The sequence below is a fragment of the Notamacropus eugenii genome, chromosome 2 (assembly GCF_028372415.1).
Source record: "Notamacropus eugenii isolate mMacEug1 chromosome 2, mMacEug1.pri_v2, whole genome shotgun sequence".
In the NCBI taxonomy this organism is placed as follows: Eukaryota; Metazoa; Chordata; class Mammalia; order Diprotodontia; family Macropodidae; genus Notamacropus; species Notamacropus eugenii.
The window spans coordinates 320,102,321-320,120,916 of NC_092873.1; the positions used below are offsets into that span (position 1 = coordinate 320,102,321).

General features: G+C 38.9%; 1 protein-coding gene across 1 annotated transcript in view; it reads right to left on the minus strand.

Annotated features, from left to right (window-relative positions):
• The window catches only part of DNAH17 (dynein axonemal heavy chain 17), a 237,396-nt gene extending 219,171 nt beyond the window's left edge, over positions 1-18,225 (minus strand). Inside the window, exons 1-7 of the mRNA XM_072645176.1 lie at positions 18,052-18,225; positions 6,430-6,926; positions 5,094-5,287; positions 3,039-3,231; positions 2,394-2,493; positions 1,504-1,589; positions 1,122-1,247 (exon numbers count right to left, since the gene is read on the minus strand). Of these exons, the coding sequence (XP_072501277.1) occupies positions 1,122-1,247; positions 1,504-1,589; positions 2,394-2,493; positions 3,039-3,231; positions 5,094-5,287; positions 6,430-6,780 (1,050 nt within the window). The 5' untranslated portion in view covers positions 6,781-6,926; positions 18,052-18,225. The remainder of the gene's footprint in view (positions 1-1,121; positions 1,248-1,503; positions 1,590-2,393; positions 2,494-3,038; positions 3,232-5,093; positions 5,288-6,429; positions 6,927-18,051) is intronic.
• Between the last annotated feature and the right edge of the window lie 371 nt (positions 18,226-18,596).

Here is an 18,596-nt window from a genome sequence, read left to right on the forward strand (position 1 = left end):
TTACAGGGAATTACTTGGGGAGGGGCCCACAACTCCCTGGAGAAAATTGCTAAGGTTGTTTCCTCTGACAAATTACGATGATTGATTGTATTTGGAGTTAAACAATATACAAATAAGTTACATATAGGCTCTGGTCCTTACCGTCAAGTTAAGGCACTTATTGCTCATTTTAAAAGGACAGACTCCACCATTTCATTATATCCCATCATCAACATCAGCAATGTATAGATTGTGGGGAATGTGTATTGGTAAGGAGTGGATATAATCTTTGAAGGGAGTATTTCCCCCTCCCCCCCACTGACTGCTGAGTTTTTCAACCCTACTGTCTCTTTGGTTAATAAATTTCTGGGGTTGGTGATTTGGATTTTATAATAATATCCAAAGTTTATGAACCATCAAGCCAAATTTGGGGCATTGGAAGACATTTGACTTTATTCCAAAGGAGGAAAAAAAGGGAACCAAAGTTCATAATATAAAAAATAAGATGAAAGAAAGAAGAAAGAGTGGGGATTCAAATGTAGAAGCAAATTGGTCCAGGTTATAGTTGAATTATTTCTGTAGGACAGGTTGATCACATTCTAGTGATCCCAGGTCACTAAGGCAGTTTGTTTAAGGTTGCTTCCACATTCACTTTAGCTCAATAAACACACATGTTTTAAGAGTTTACTACATGCTAGGCATTGTGCCCAGCACTAGGGATACAAAGAACATTTAAAAGTCCCTATTCTTAATTATTTTTCATTCTATTTGGGGAAACCTGCAGAGGAAATTAAATGCAAAATACATACAAAGTAATTTGGCGGGGGTGGGACAGACCTAATACGAAGGGTACTTTATTAGCAATAGAAGGGGGACTCCAGAGAGCACAATGGAAGGAGGAGAGGGACATATCTATGAAATAGAGAGATATACTCCCAAAGACTGAGAGAAATGATTATTGCTTACCTTGGCCCTAGGTCAAATCTCCAGGGCCTTCTAAGAAAACTATTTCAGGAAGATTCTTTTGAATTACTGAGGATGGTTTGAGGAAAAGGAGAAGGAGGAAAGTACGTAGGAAATAGTAGGGCTTTACGAGAATACTGTATTTACAAGAATAACGCCTGATGGAGCTTGAAAATTACCATTTCAATGAACTGGTTGAAAATCTCTTGCAAAATAACTATGATCCTCGATGGGGTGTTGTAGTATTCCGAGCTGGACCATATAAAGCAGAGGGTAAACAGCACCTTGGAAATAAAGGTAGGCAGCTGCAAAGAAATAATGTGCCCATAAGTCCACTTAGAAATCGGTAATAACATATAGTTAAACAAGTAGTTTCTTTCCATTGGAAGCTATTGGCTTGGTAATATTTAGTCCCACTGCCTCATTAAATTAACCATGCTTACCTCTGGTATGGAAGAGCTACGATATGCACAACCCCTCCCTTTGGCCTACAAGGAACACACAAAACAGGTGTTTCCATCTATCCTTCTTATTACTGAGTTTTTTGTCCTCAAAGCATACCGAAGAGTAGTCACCCTGTTCCATTTCTTCCAATGAAATCCGTAGAGGTGTTAGGTAGAGAACGATGTCTTTAGCTTCCTTCAGTCCTATGTACAGCAAGCATTAATTTTTTTTGTATTTTATGTATGTATTCATACACACATACATATAATTTCCCCCAATTACATGTTAAAATAATTTTTAAACATTTGTTTTTCTCAAAGTTCAAATTCCAAACTCTTTCCCTTCCTTCATCCCGTTCCCACTCACCTCCCTGATCAATTCAAGCATTGTTTGAAGACAAACATACATATACATATATATCTACCCAATTAATTTGATATTGAAATGGGTCTATAAATAAAAATATCTATCTTCACCCAGAAGAGAGGAAACACAGAGAAAGCAATTGGAGAAGCAGTTTGTAGAAAAACCCAGGGCTCCAGGAGGTTAGTGACTTGATAAAGGTGGAGTCATAATTAGAATGGGGTGAACGGGGCAGTTCCCTAAGGTATCAACATGGGCCAGAGCCAGGCATGTCTCCTGCTTGTCGTACCAACAACCCTGACCCCTTGCCTCAAGGTCCTCTGCTGGTCTCTGCTACCCTTCAGAGCCTCTTCTCTATGGCATCTCTTTCTTGAACCCCCCTTTCACCTCATTACAATTTCTGCAGGGGTGAAGATCAGACTAGGCCCTTTCCCAGAATGACTGAATTCTCTCTGTTGCCACAGCTCGCAACAATCTCCTCTCCCAACCCCCCCACTCTGAGGAGGTAAAAAAATTAATTTTAGCTCTATCAGAAGGTGATCCCAAGTGCTCCAAGTCCTAAGGTCCTTTCAGAAAGGATTCTGAAATTTGAGTTGGAGTACTTATTTGATAGACCCATGAAATGAAATGAAATGTGAGTTTACCTTCATTGACATCTGAATAAACATTCTGAAGTGCAGGCCAGTAGCAACTCTTTGCCTCCTTCAAAATTTCCACTATTTTATTCACTTTAGGCCTGCTCAGCTAAGGACAAAATTATATTAACACATGAGCATTTCAATATCAGAGCAGTTAAGTAGGATAGGGGGCAAATAGAGTTTTGTTTCAGAGCATGGGGTATTCAGAGAATGGGGTATTGATAGCACTTTCAGTCCTTCAACAGTATAGAAATAATTGAGCTTAACACCTACTTAGCACGAATAAGTAGTTAAATTAAAAAATAATTAGTTAAAATAAGATAGCAGCTTCCTTTCCACCCAGCTTCTAACAGTTACCTAGAAGCAGCCTTACAGGGACTTGGGTCTCTGCCACAATCCTTTATCCCCAACTGAATTGAGGATTTATTTCTTGTTGTTTGCCAAAGGGTGCAAAAGTTACAAGTTATGGCTCTGTTTAACAAAAGAAGTATGTGCCCTCACCCTCTAGCATCAATTTCCCAAAATTTTTCTTCTTAGGAAGGGAGAACACCCTACAAATATAAGAATAGAGCCTGCGTTCACTAGTCCTCTTTGATCTAGTGATAACAAATATGGAAGATTTCATTGCGGAAGTAAGCTAACACTCCCTACCTGATCGTGAATACATTTCAGATTCATCAGTCTGGCATGCCAAAATTCGAATTCTACTCGTGGCAAGGGGTGCAATCCATCTAGCAGCGGTTGGGCTGAGTCTTTACTCAAGACATCCCTGATTTGATGAGACCAGTCTATGATTATGGTTTCAATAGCATGTAACAATGCATTGTCCATTGATGAGGGTATCCTGAAAGTCATAGACAGTCATATTGGAAGTTGCTCATCTAATAAAATCAACACATATATTCAGCTATTCTCAGAGGAGGTTTGCTCCTCTCTTTGCCTTGCTCTTCTTGGGGACTGTTTGAAGCATCTTTTCCCTAAAAGGCATATACACTTCAAGTCAAATCAGTAAAAATGCTTAAAGTAGTTGCTACGTGTTAGGCTTATAGATGACCATGTGAGCCAGCTTTAGAGTGAGGAGAGTGTTATATCTGACACATACAACCTGTAGGACCCTCAGGGAAGTCACTTAACCTCTTAGTACTCCTAGGCAACTTTCCAAGACCCTGTTGTTGATTTTCACCAGCGGAAGGGCTTTTCCATACAAAGAATTTACCATACTAATGGAATCACAACACTCTCCTCCCCTCCCAAAAATGTACCAAGAGCTGTGCCATGTGCCTCCCCTCAAAGAGATTACATTCTGCTAGGGAAGATCCAAAACTCACATTGTATATGCGTGTATATATAATATCTATATATTATTGTGTATTTATTATTTAGATATTAAATATATGTATTGTTTGATATTGAATCTATATTTTTCTATATTAAATCTATTTACATTTATTGTATAATATTAAATATATTTATATTTAGTTAGAAACACAATAAAAAGTAAGGTTGATGGGGACAAAGGAAAGCTCTAGAGATTAAGTGCAATAGGAAAATTTGAGGAAAGAACAGTTAGCTAGGGGTGGGTGGGGCAGGGAGGACTGTGAGAAGGACAGAATCCTGGAAAGCTCCATGGAGGAGGTGGCTCCTTAACTGAATTGAAAAAAATGAAGAAAGATAAAGATGAAGAAAGCACCGGTGGAGTATGTTAGAGCACAAATGGACAGTTGTCTGTTATGTCAGCTTCCTAGGCTTTTCTGATCATGAAAGGGAAAGGAAGGAACAACTGGAGTGCATTGGAGTCATCTTGAATCATCTCTCTCTGTTTTTTGGAGGCAATTGGGGTTAAAGTTACTTGCCCAGGGTCACACAGCTAGTAAGTGTTTGAGGCTGGACTTGAACTCAGGTCTCCTTGACTTCAGGGGGTGCTCTCTATCGACTGCACCAACTGGATACCTTTGAACCGTCTCTTAAAGACAATTGTTTAAATTTTCAGTGGGAGTAATTATATCTTGGAAACTGGCGAATGCTACAAATCAGGGCTTGATTTATTGTTTTACTGATTATCTAGACTTTAGAAAGTGCTGGAGAAAGTGTTAATAATACAGATTAAACTTAAAAGTATGTCATGCATAGTTGTTTTTTTCTCCCAGAGAACTGGTTGTTAAACATTTATCCGCACTCTGCCAAATAGAACTAAGTTCATAATGTCCCTTTGTAGTATGTTTCATTGAGCCTCCCTTTGCTTTTACGCAATGCTAGTGGACTTCATCAAATCTCAGGTCAGAGGTGGGGATGGGGGTGGGATGGGGTAGGGTTTAAGTAAGGTGTTACTTAAATCTTGGAGACTAAGGAGTTTTCAAATTTAAATCTTGTTAAAGATTCAGGAACTCAGACTGACCACAGGCTCAGAAATGTATCAGCCTTCCTCCGCTTATCTTTAGTGAGCTTCAAAACTTAAAGTAAATATATTGGGGGATCATTGATCAGAGGACTACAGATTTAAGAAATAGAGTCAGAGAGCTTTAGTGACTTGCCTACAGTCACATAGCTCATAAAAATCCAAGGTAGAATTTGAACTTCCTGACTACAGGTCCAGCTCTCTATCCACTGTGCCACACTGCCTCTCCCATAACTTCAGGGAACATAATTGCTCTCTTTAGCTCTTTAATCTAAGATGTCAGATCTCCATTAACCCCTGAAAGATCTTACCTTTCCAATGATTCTACTGAACCATCCAAACTCTCCAAATGCTCTGGGATGGGAAGCAGAGTTTTTCCTTTGATTTTCCCTCCCATCACAAACATTTCATTCTTCAGTTTGTGAGCTTGTCGGACTATATCTTCTGAGACCACCCGGGGCCAACCACTCAGATTTTCGCTTTCATTGAACAGAGAATAAATAATCTGGGAAGACACATTTTTAGAGTTTCATTTTCTGCCTACACCACTCCAGGGAAGTTTTGCTGAATGAGTACGAAATTTCCTACATAATCAATGAGTTTGTTGAAATAACAGGGTTTCTAGTTCTCAAAAACAGGATTCTGGAGAAAGTATCTCCTATCCATTGAAGGAAGATCAAGGATAGTTCCCCGGTGAAGAAGATTGGTTGGTCTACTCAGAGAGAAGCTGATGGCCCAACTACAGTGGCCATTCACAAGAGTAACCCCAAGAAAGTGAAAACTCAATTCAGGAAACCTTTGTTATTCTGCTTATACAGAAACCACGCGTTATGGCATTGTAGATATAAAGATTTAAAAACTTACACATTTCCAATAATCAAGGAACTGACATTCTCTTAAAAGAGAATATGGCAAGGAGATTGAGTATAACATAAGGTGTGATAAGAGCAGACAAAACGTTCTAGGGAAATTTGAGGCAAGAGAGAGTATACTTGAGATTTAGGGTGCTATAAAAACAGCACAGGCTCCATAGAAAAAAGGTGAAATTATGCTATGATGAGGTGTGCTTATGAATGTTAGCTTTGGGGATGCCATTGTACTGACCCAGGATATTTAATATTAATAATAGTAGCTAACATTTCTATAACACTTTTAAGGTTTGTAAAGTGCCTTAGAAATATTATCTCATTTAATCCTTACAACAACCCTGGAAGGTAGATGTTATTATCATCCCCATTTTATAGATGAGGAAACTAAGGCAAGCAGCAGTTACATTGCTTGGCCAAGGTCATACAGGTAGGAAATAAATGTCTGAGCATCATTAGTCTTTTTGTACAGTCTTCCTAGTCTCCAAATTGAGAAAAATATAAGGCATAACCAATGTCCAAGCCACCCTTGAATGACTCAGAAAGTGGGGTACGTTTAAATACAATGGGAAAAGGAGAGAGGAATATAATGCCAAGTCTATAATCCTGTCAAAGGAGAAAGGGATTGAAAGGGAACAAAAGTGATCAAAAGTGGGACTGGTGGTGATTTCGCTTTCAAGCTTGCCAAAAAGACAACCATTAAATGACAAGTATAATAATTACTCAAAGAACTTTCTAGCTTCTTAGATCCTCCACTTTTTATTCATTTGAATGGACTTACCTCTTCTACTACAGCAATAAGCTGCTCCACAGGTGTATGACTTATGTCTCCATAGAGGAGAGTCTGGTAGTTTAACTTGTTGATAGTTTCATGAGCTAACTTTACAAAATAAGCCCCTTTGGACTTGAGGACAGATGGGAAGCCAATGCAGGGAATGACCATTCCTGATTGATTGAGGGTGAACGTTATGACTAATGCATCTATCTTTTCAAAAAACTCTACCAGCATGTTCAAATTTTCTTCACCCCCCAGCATCCTGAACCACTTCTCTGGTTTGAACCTTAATGACAGAGTGTTGTAAGATTCGAAATGCATCACTCTTGGGTCAGTGGGAGGATTTTGCATCGCCATCTTGGTTTGCTTTTATTCTTCGGGTTCCTCCTGAAATAATCAATGGACCAAGAATGCTAACAAATGGCACAGAGACTCCTTCTTGGTCCTTGCTTCACTCCGAATCAGTGATTTCATTAGGACTCCTTCATTTGGAGCTCATTTTTCTGTATGAAAAAATAGAAAATAGAAATGTCAGCTGTGGGTTTGTACTTTTTATTCAGAAAGGGTGGGATATGAGTGCGGCTGAAAAGACTTTCATATGTCCCTTGCTGAATTTGGAAAGATAAATAGTATAAAGAGGCTTTGGATGTAGGAGCTTTGACTTTGTTGTCTTTTTCTGAGTGTGTTTTGATCTTCCTTGTCACCATAGTAACTATCTTTGGTCAGTTTTTTTGCTGTTACTTGCTCATTTTTCCAGGCAATTTCTTGACTTTTAACTCCTTTTTAAAATAGGGCTGTGCTTCCATGGTGGAGAGAGCACTGTCTCAAGCTTCACGGGTTTTGTGCAGCTGTTTTCAAAGATACTTCTAGGGACCTGTAAGTTTTCAGTTCTTCCAAGGTGATATGATCAATCTAAGAAGTGTTTACTCCACTCTGGCCTGTGTTCTGGTATATGAGTGATTACAAGCACTCTTTTCTGTCCTGGAACTGTGAGGAGGGTCCCCCCCTACACTGTGGCTTCAAGCTCTGCTACGTAAGTGCTCCCCCTCACCCCGGGACTGCCACCCAGAACTGCAACCTGGATCCAAGTACGGGCAAAGCAGCAGAGTCCTGCCTCAGTGCTAGCAAAGAGGCCTCTGTAACCGACCCCTTTACTGTCTGTGGGGTGAGAGCTCTGGAAGCAGCAGCAGCTGCTGCTCTTACTGATTCAGTGACTCCCCAAGCCTGTTCTTGGTTTACTGTGGCTGGTGCTGTGCTGGCATGACCTGCTCTCCTCTTTTACCCTAGAGCAACAGACCTTTCCTGCCAACCTGCGAACTTGTTTTAGAGTGGAAATTTGTTTAACTCCATCTTTTTGTGGCTTCTGCTGCTCTAGAATTTGTTTAGAGGCATTTTAAAAGGTATTTGGAGGGGTTTGGGGGAGAGCTCAGGCAAGTCCCTGCCTTTACTTCATCTTGATTCAGAAATGATATCTTTTTTCAGAGAAATTTGCTATAAAGAGTCCCCTCCTCAATTTTCTTCTCTTCTACCTTTAGATTCACTGGTTTTTTAAACAAGAATTTGTTATGTATGGGTCACTATGCTAAGAGTTATGGATACAAATACAAGCAAAAAGAAAGACAATTCCTGCCTTTGAGAGGCTGAAAAGCACGCTGGGGTAACGGCTAGAAAGATGAATAGGGCATGATTTTGAAGTCCAGAAAGTCAGGAGCAGGGTTAAAAGGTAAATGAAAGTAGGGTGGCCTAGACTCCTTTACAAAAGGGAGGCTCTAAGAGAAACTCACCAATGGGAGAAGGGCAGGTTTTGTGGAAGGATATTATTCCAAAGTAACCAGGCAGCAAGGGGTGGTGGGTAGCGGTGGTAAGATGTTGAAGGATGAGGGTCCAGGAACTGTATGAAGTTCTTGGATGAGATAGCAATATAAACATTATTTTAAAATCCAGCAAGTAAGGAAAAGGGGGTAGCTAGGTGGTACAGTGGATAAAATACCAGTCCTGGAATCAGGAAGATCTAAGTTTAAATCTGGTCTCAGACACTTACTAGCTGTGTGACTGGGGCAAATCATTTAACACCTATTTGTCTTGTCATCTGTAAAAAGGAGACATGCTGGCGAAGGAAATGCCAAATCACTCCAATATCTTTGCCAAGAAAACCCCCATGGACTTGTCCATGGGGTCATGAATAGTTAGGTATGACTGAACAACTGAGCAAGAAGTCAGGAACATGCCCATGAGGGGAATGAAGAGGGTCTGGAGATCCTGAATTCTCAGTCTGAGATGCCTGGAAGCAGAAGGAGTGTTTTGCAACTATCTTCTTGAAAATGATCATGTACAGAAGGAGAAAAAGCCCCAGACCCTAGCTAGCCAGAAAACAAGGACCTGGCTCTGTTTAGTTCACTTCGTGTTCATGTAAGTCTTTTCATCCTTTTCTGTATTCATTTCAGCCATTCTCTGTATTCATCATGTTCATCAATTGACATTTTTAAAAGGTAAATCTCTTTTTGTTATTTTAAAAAATATTTTAGTTTTTCAGTTACATGTAAAAACAAATTTTAACATTTGCTTTTTAAATTCTGAGCTCCAAATTCTTTCCCTCCCTTTTTCCTCTCACCCCTCCTTGAGCAAGCAAGCAATTTGATGCAGATTATACATGTACAATCATGGAAAACACGTTTCCATATTATTCATATTGTTAAAGAAAACATAAATCCAAAAACACAAGAAAAATAAAGTTTAAAAAGTATGCTTCAATCTACATTCATAATTTATCAGTTCTTTCTCTGGAGGTGGATATCATTTTTTATCATGAGTCCTTTGAGATTGTCTTAGATCATTGCTGAGAAAAGTGAAATCATTCACAGTTGATCATCATACAATATTGCTATTACTGTGTACAATGATTTTTTGGTTCTGCTTACTTCACCTTGCATCAGTTCATGTGAACTTTCCAGGTTTTTCTGAGAGCATCCTGCTCATCATTTTTTATGGCACAATAGTATTCCATTACAATCGTATACCACAATTTGTTCAGTCATTCCCCAATTGATGGGCATCCCCTCAATTTCCAAATCTTTGCCTTCACAAAATGAGCTAATCTAAATATTTTTGCATACATAAATCCTTTTCCTTTTTTCTCTTATCTTTTTGGCATACAGATCTAGTAGTGGCATTGCTGGATCAAAGGGTATGTATGCACAGTTTTATAGCCCTTTGGATAACGTTCCAAATTGCTCTCCAGAATGATTAGATCAGTTTACAATTCCATCAACACTATATTAATGTCCCAATTTTCTTACATTTCCTCCAACATTTGTCATTTTTTTCATGTCATGTTATCCAATCTGATAAGTATAAAGTGATACTTCAGAGTTTTAATTTGCATTTCTCTAATCAATAGTGATTTAAAATATTTTTTCATATGACTATAGATAGCTTTGGTTTCTTCTTCTAAAAACTGCCTGATCATATCCTTTGACCATTTATCAACAGGGGAGTAACTTCTATTCTTAAGAATTTGACTTGTCTTTACATTTGAGAAATGAGGTTTTTTTCAACTTACCGTAAATTTTTTTCAGTTATGTGTATTTCTATCTTTTTTTCCTATTTATCCCTTTCTCTCTTTTTTCATCCTGTCCCTCCTCAAAAGTGTTTGCTTGTGACCACCATCAAACACCATTTGATCTATTAGCACCCTCCTTTCTCTTCACCCCCACCTCTTCTACTTTCCTGTAGGGTAAGATAGATCTCTACACCCAACTGAGTGTATATGTTATTCCCACTTTGAGTCAATTCTAATGAGAATAAGGTACAAATGTTGTCCACTTCCCATCTTCCACTCCACTGCAAAAGCTCTTTTGCACATCTTTTACGTGAGATAATTTACCCCATTCTCCCCCTCTCATATACCTTCTTCCAATGAATCCTTCTTTCTTACATCTTAATTTTTTTTTTTTATCATCCCATCATGGTCAACTCACACATGTATCTTCTGTATCTGCCTAATAATGATAAAGTTCTGAAGAATAACAAGTATCATCTTCCCATGTGGGAATGTAAGCATCTTAACTTTATTGAGTTCCTTATGTTTTCTCTTTTCTGTTTACTTTTTTTATACTTCTCTTGAGTCTTGTATTTGAAAGTCAAATTTTCTATTCAGCTCTGGTCTTTCCATCATAAATGCTTGAAAGTCCTCTGTTTCACTGAATATCCACTCTTCCCCTTGAAGGATTATACTCAGTTTTGCTGGGGAGGTGATTCTTGGTTGCAATCTTAGTTCCTTTGCCTTCTGGAATATCATATTCCGAGACCTCTGATCCTTTGATGTAGAAGTTGCTAAACCTTTAGTGATACAACTGTGGCAATATTTGAATTGTTTCTTTCTGGCTATTTAAAATATTTTTTCCTTGACCTAGAAAGTCAGGAATTTGGTTGTAATATTCCTTGGAATTTTCATTTGGGGATCTTTTTCAGAAGGTGAATTCTTTCAAATTTTATTTTACTTTCTAGTTCTAAGATTCAAAGGCAGTTTTCCTTGATAAATACTAGAAATATGATGTCTAGAATCTTTTTATTGATAATGGTGTTCAGGTGGTCCAGTAATTCTTAAATTATTTCATCTCAATCTGTTTTTCCAGGTCAGTTGTTTTTTCCAAAGAGATATTTCACATTTTCTTCTATTTTTCATTCTTTTCTTGTTTTCTTGTTTCTTGATGTCTCCAAGAATCATTTGTTCAATTCTAATTTTTAAGGAATTATTTTCTTCAGTCAGCTTTTGTACCTTGTTTTCTATTTGAGCAATTATACTTTTTAAGGAGTTGTTTCCCTTAGTGAATTTTTGTGCATTTTTTCCCTTTTGGTCAATTCTACTTTTTAAGGAATTCTTCTCTTTATTAGATTTTTGTTTCTCTTTTACCAAGCTACTGGTTATTTTTCTCTTCCTTGTCACCATAGTAACTGCCTACTTTCAAGTCCCTTTGTTGTTCTTTGCTCATTTTCCAGCATATTTCTTGACTTTCAACTTTATGTTAAAGTTGGGTTCTGCTCCCAGGGTAGAGGGGTACTGTTCAAAGCTTCAAGGTTTTTGTGCTGCTGTTTTCAGAGCTAGTTCTAGGGATCTTGTAAGTTGTCAGTCTTTCCAAGGTCGTATGATCTGAGGAGAGGTATAGTCAGTGCTCTCCTGGCCTGTGCTCTGGTATATGAGTGACCCAAAGCACTCTTTTCCCTGGAACTGTGAGAAGGGTCCCAGCTACCCACAGCCCATGCTTTAGTGTGTTATTGTTCCTCCTCACCATGGGACTGTGACCTAGAATTCTGCACTCAATGCCAACAAAAGGTCCTCTGTAATCTCTTTTTGAGCAGTTTTCTGACACCCCCCCTCTTATTGTCTGTGGACTGAGAGTTCTAGAAGCTGCCCAGTCAGCCCCAAGGACTTCTACTGGCTTGTCAGGGGTGTCCTGTGCTATACTGGGCCTCTCTTTCACTCTAGTGAGACAGACCTTTCCTACCAATCTTCTACATTATTTTGGACTAGAAAATTGTTTTGCCCCATCCTTTAGTTGATTTGCTCTTCCAGAATTCAATTTGAGCTGCTATTTTAAAGTTGTTTAGAGGGAAATTTGGGAGAGCTCAGGTGAGTCCCTGCCTTTATTCTGACATCTTGGCTCTACCTACCATGTTCATTGATTCTTACAGGCAAGATAAGGCAGGTAACAAACATTTATTAAGCGCTTAGAAGAGGCCAGGTACTGTGCTAAGTAATGGGGATACAAACACAAGCAAAAAGAAAGACACTCTCTGCCCTCAAGGAGCTTATTTTTTGAGGTCTTTAAAAATTATTTTAAGTTGGGGTAGAGCCAAGATGGTGGAATAAAAAGATGGACCTGCTCTAGCTCTCTCCCCATAAGCCCATAAAATGCCTGTAAAAATGACTCTAAACAAATTCTAGAGCAGCAGAAACCACAAAACAACAGAGTAAAAGAGATTTCTAGTCCAAGACAGCCTGGAAGGTAGACAGAAAAGGTCTATCGCACTGGGCTCAGAGCAGAGCGCAGCCCAGTCTTGGCCACACAGCATGGACATGACTGGAGCAGGCTTCAGGGCACAAAACCAAGGGTAGCAGTTGTGGTTCCCAGATTTCTCAAGCCCTCAGCCTAAAGGCCCTGGGGGAATCAAGCACCTGATCTGGGTCTGTCTTGAGTGGCAGTCCTGGGTTGAGGAGGAGTGCTGGTGTGGTGGAGCTGGTGGTGGCTGTGGAGAGGAAACCCTACTAGCAGATCCTGGGCAGAAAAGAGTGCTTGTGGTTGCTCACAGACCAGAGCACAGGCCAAGAGAGGAGCAAATTCCTCTCCCTTGATTGTGCCACCTTGGAGAAACTGAGAACTTACAGGTCCCTAGAATATGCCTTCCACTAGACAAAGGACTCAAAAGTCAAGTAAATGGCTGGAAAAAATGCCCAAAAAAGGGAAAAAAATAAGACTATAGAAGGTTACTTTTAGATTATGAAGAACAAAGCATACCATCAGAGGAAGACATAGAAGTCAAGGTTTCTACAACCAAAACCTCCAAAAAATATAGGCAATGGTCTCAGGCCATGGAAGAGCTCAAAAAGGATTTTGAAAATCAAGTAAGAGAGGTGGAGGAAAAATTGGGAAGAGAAATGAGAGCAATGCAAGAAAATCATGACAAGCAAGTCAACAGTGTGCTAAAGAAAACCCAAAAATATGCTGAAGAAAATAACACCTTTAAAAATAGATTAACCCAAATGGCAAAAGAGGTCCAAAAAGTCAATGAGGAGAAGAATCCCCCAAAAAGCAAAATTGGCCAGATGGAAAAGGAGGTCCAAAAGCTCACTGAAGAAAATATTTCTTAAAAAATTGGAATGCAGAAGATGGAAGCTAAGGACTTTATGAGAAACCAAGAAAATATAAAACAAAATCAAAAGAATGAAAAAATAGAAGACAATGTGAAATATCTCAATGGAAAAACAACTGACCTGGAATATAGATCCAGGAGAGATAATTTAAAAATTATTGGTCTACCTGAACACCATGATCAAAAAAAGAGCCTAGATATCATCTTCCAAAAAATTATCAAGGAAAACTGCCCTGATATTCTAGACCCAGAGGGTAAAATAGAAATGGAAAGAATTCATAAATCACCTCCTGAAAGAGATCCAATAAGGAAAATTCCTAGGAATATTGTAGCCAAATTCCAGAGTTCCCAGGTCAAGGTGAAAATATTACAAACAGTCAGAAAGAAACAATTCAAGTATTGTGGAAATACAATCAGGATAACACAGGATCTAGTAGCTTCTACATTAAGGGATTGAAGAGCTTGGAATATGATATTCCAGAGGTCAAAGGAGATAGGATTAAAACCAAGAATCACCTACCCAGAAAAACTGAGTATAATACTTCAGGAGAAAAAAATGGAATTTCAATGAAATAGAAGACTTCCAAGCATTCTTGTTGAAAAGACCAGAGCTGAATACAAAATTCTACTTTCAAACACAAGAATCAAGAGAAACATGAAAAGGCAAACAGCAAGAGAAGCCTTAAGGAACTCATTAAAGTTGAACTGTTTACATTCCTTCATGGAAAGATGTTATTTGTAACTCATGAGACCTTTTTCAGTATTAGGGTAATTAAAGGAAATATATATGTAGGTATGGGTATGTATGTATGTGCATATTATATATGTGTGGGTATATATATGTACATGTGCATATGTGTGTATATATATGTGTGTGTGTGTACACACACACACACACACACACACACACACACACATAGAGAGAGAGGGCATAGGATGAGCTGAATATAAAGGGAGAATACCTAAAAAATAAAATTTACTCTTGAATGGAATGTACTAGGAGTAAGAGAAAGGGAGAAATAGAATGTAGCAAATCATGTCACATAAAACAAGGAAGAAAGTTCTTTTACAACATAGGGGAAAAGGGGGAAGATGAAAGGAAATAATGGAACTTTACTTGCATGGGATTTGACTTAAGGAGGGAATAAAACACACTCAATTGGATATGGAAGTCTATTTTACCTTGCAGGAAGGCAAGGGCGAAGGTGATAAGAGAGGGAAGATAATAGAAGAGATGGCAAATTGGGGAAAGAGATAATCAGAAACAAACACTGTTGTGGGGGGGACAGGTCAAGGGAGAGAATGGAGTAAATTAAGGACAGGATAGGACAGAGGGAAATGTGGTTAATCTTTTACAACATAACTATTATGAAAGTGCTTTGCATTGTTACACAAGTATGACCTATGTTGAACTGCTTGTTTTCTCAATGAGGATGGGTGGGGAGGGAGGGAGAGAATGTGGAACTCAAAGCTTTAAGAATGAATTTTTAAAATTGTTTTAGCATGTGACTGGAAATTAAGTTATATGGGTAATGGAGTATAGAAATCTATTTTGCCCTACAGGAAAATAGAGGAGAAGGAGGTTGGATTAAGTGTGGGTAATAGAAGGGAGGACAGACTGGAGCAAGGGGTGAATGGGGTGCATGCTGTCTTGGGGTGGGGACTGGGGAGAGATGGGGAGGAAATTTTGAATTCAAATTCTTGTGGAAGTGAATGTTAAGAACTGAAAAATAAATAAATTATATATAGCAATATTTTAAGTTTATTTATTTTTAGTTTTGCATTCACATCCATAAGTTTTAAATTTTCTCCTCCTTCCTTCCCTCCTTCCCCCAGATGGAATGCAATCTGTTATAGGCTCTACATATATGTTCCTATTAAATATATTTTCACATTAATCATGTTGTATAGAAGAATTAGAACAAATGGGAAGAACCATGAGAAAGAAAAAACAAACAAAACAAAAAGGAAAATAGTCTGCTTCGCTCTGCAGTCAGATTCCACAGTTCTTTCTCTGGAATGGATGATGTTTTCCATCATGAGCCCTTTGGAATTGTTTTCGGTCCCTGCATTGCTGAGAAGGGCTATCAAAGTCAGTTCTTGCAAACTGTGTTTGTTATGGTATACAATGTTCTCCTGGTTCTGTTCACTTCACTCAGCATCAGTTCATATAAGTCTTTTCAGGTTTTTCTGAAGTCTGCCTGCTCATCATTTCTTATAGCACGATAGTATTCCATTACATTCATATACCACAACCTGTCCAGCCATTCCCCAATTGATGAGCATCCCCCCAATTTCCAGTTCTTGGCCACCACAAAAAGAGCTGCCACAAATATTTTTATACATGTGTTCATCTTCCCATTCTTATGATCTCTTTGGGATACAACCCTAGAAGTGGTATTGATGGATCAAAGGGTATGCACATTTTTATAGCCTTTTGGGTATAGTTCCAAATTGGTCTTCAGAAGGAGTTTACATTCTAATGGGAGAAGGCAACATATAAAGAGAACTGGAAAAGCAAGAAGAAGGTGATAAGTACTTCTGTGGTAACATGACAGCAAAGTCTACAGATTCAGAAGCACAATCAGGATAGAAATTAAGCATGTCTAGTCTAGACTTATCTCCAAGATGGAAGTCCTCCCAAAACACTCAACAATGGGAGAAGAGGGGTGGCAAGGCAGAGAGATATTATGTGAGAAGGCCCTTGGTGCTGATGGAAGTTCTAGGATGAGAGGTAGCTAAGTCAGGATGCTAAAGTCTATAGAGTCACAAGTACAACCTGGAGGGGAATCAGCTGCTATGTAGAGAAGTTGGCATCCCAATCATGTCACTTTCTTCTCAGAGTCTTTCTCTCTCTTCAGAGACCTCTCCCAGAAAAGAACTTGATTCTATATATCTTCTCTATCAAAGACAGAAGTCCCTAGCCCAAGATCTCTGTTGTTTCAAACTCTTGAAAACCCTTCCCCTTCTCCCCACCTCACTGAGTAATCAATCTCCATCAATGAAGAGTTACAACTCCTTTACTGAAGCAATTGAGTGAGAGGCGATACTGTTATAGGAGAGGCCTTTACTTTCAGAATTGACATGTGGCCCCACGACTCATATTACCAAAGGAAAGTAATTTCTGGAATAGAAAAGAAAGGAAAACTTCTACTGTGTTAAATTGTGGAAGCTTTGACTCATAATACTCTCTATGACTAGTTTGCTCCTACCCAGAAGTATCTTTGGAAATGTCAGAATGTGCTTTATGTCTCTCAAAGCCCCATGCTTCTGAAAGCAATAGAAGGTACCAAGGCATTAAAATTGTTTTTCCTTCAGTTTTGAAAAGGACCATCGTCATCACTGGGTGATGTCTTGACTTGCAAATGAATTGCATTTAAGTGAGGCAGAGTTGCGTTAAGTCCTCAGCCTCACTCTCTCTTGCAGAGTCATCAAATCAAGACAAAAATCAAGACAACTGGTGAGATGCAGGAGATGACCTTGATGTCTTTGATGTCTAAGCACTCCACAAGCTCTAAGCACTCCACAGCACCTGCTTCAACTGCCTGCATGGCCATTGGAACAAATCATTCTCATCTGGCCAATCTGCTCAGAGAAGTCTTCTCTTGTTTGGAATAGACATCCTCCTCACTCATTGATGGGTTTGAAGCCTGTAGCTTACCCTCAACCTGGTTTAACTCATCTGCCAAGACAGTTTTACTGAGGTGTGGCTGCTGCACATGCTACAGTTTCTTGGAGTCACAGGTGAGTGGTGCAGTGGATAGAGGACTGGGCTTAACCACTATCCTGTATCTCAGGGGCCATTTCAATATTAGCCAAAGCTGTTCATCACTATCATCACTTGTATTTCCAACATGATTCTGTGAGAGTCTCTTGGTTCAGAGATAACTTTACTATTTGGTCAGCAGCAGAGTCAATGTGGCTCCACATTCCTAATTGCTACAGTGACCCTTGCCTGGAAACTTTTTCTATCCTGGAAACTTTTCTATCTGTAAGGCAAGGTGTTATGGAAAAGGACTCCTTAGCCGTCTTCATAAAAGACTTGTGCCTTTTCCTATTGCTACATGTCTGCTACAACACCTTAGTATTTAGTTCAGTGACCAGTTTAATAACCTTTACCTAAGAAGATCCCAGAGAATTGGGACATGGCACAAGTAAATTGGGATTATAGTACTTGTCAAGAAAAGCAGACTTACGGTTTTATTGGGACTTAATTGTGCCTGTAGAACTCCTAACACTGCCACCATCTGAGGCTGGGGACTTTTGCCTTTGATAACCAACCTGCTGGATTAGGTGGTAGCACCATTCGTATTGATCAACTTAGACCCTAAATAGCATAAAAATCAGACTAAAATATGACCTAAAGCAATTAGTGGAAGATAAACTTCCAGACCTCTTCAATGTGTGAAGAATGGACTACCATAAGTGTGAAGGTCTAAAGGCAGTCAGAGTCCATAGAGCACAAATGCATTGGGCATCCTAGTGACTAAAAAAAAGAATGTATTCTCATGAACTGAACCTGGGGGAGCAAACACTGAAGATTTCACAAAGAAGGGCCCTCTTCTCTGGGGTCTTGGTTTTCTTATCTGTGAAATGAGGAGTTAGACTATATTTTTTTAAAGTTCTCTTCTAGCTTTGACATTCTAGGATTCTGAACCATCTCAGTCCTCCTGGACCCTGGATTCCCAACATCAGTCCCCTTTCCTGGTTGTTCCATTAGCTCCAGTCCCACCTTAATCATATTAAAAAGACACTCACCAGTCCTGACAATTTGGTCAAGTAAATTGTATGGGGTGTTATCTGATGGAGAGATCCCTTTTCTGTAATAGGTTAAGAAAATAGCTAGTGTTTCTCTCTCTTTCCCTTTCTCTCTTCTGCTCTTTCACCTTTTACTCTAGCTTCGAGAGTACTAACTGCCATGGAACTTCCAGAAACTTCCAATCTGGAACCCAGAGGAGGTGTTATTAGAACATTTTCCTTAGCTACCCATGAAAATAACAACACCACTGTCAAAGTTTTTTAAAAAATCATTTGCTGACATCAGTGGAGTGGGGACAGGGGATAGGGCAGATATAACATTATAAATTATCATACAATAATTTAGATTTGTCTCCGAAATACCTGAATAATTTTATGGATTTGTTTCTTAAAGCAGTAGCTGCATATTAACTTCCAAATTATGTTTTGCATCTGTACATTTATGGATCTATGATCTTATCAATGTGATTACTCCTTTGTAAGTGCTAACCTTGTATTAGTGCTCACCTTGTATTATTCTTGTCTATGTATCGTCACAAATTTTC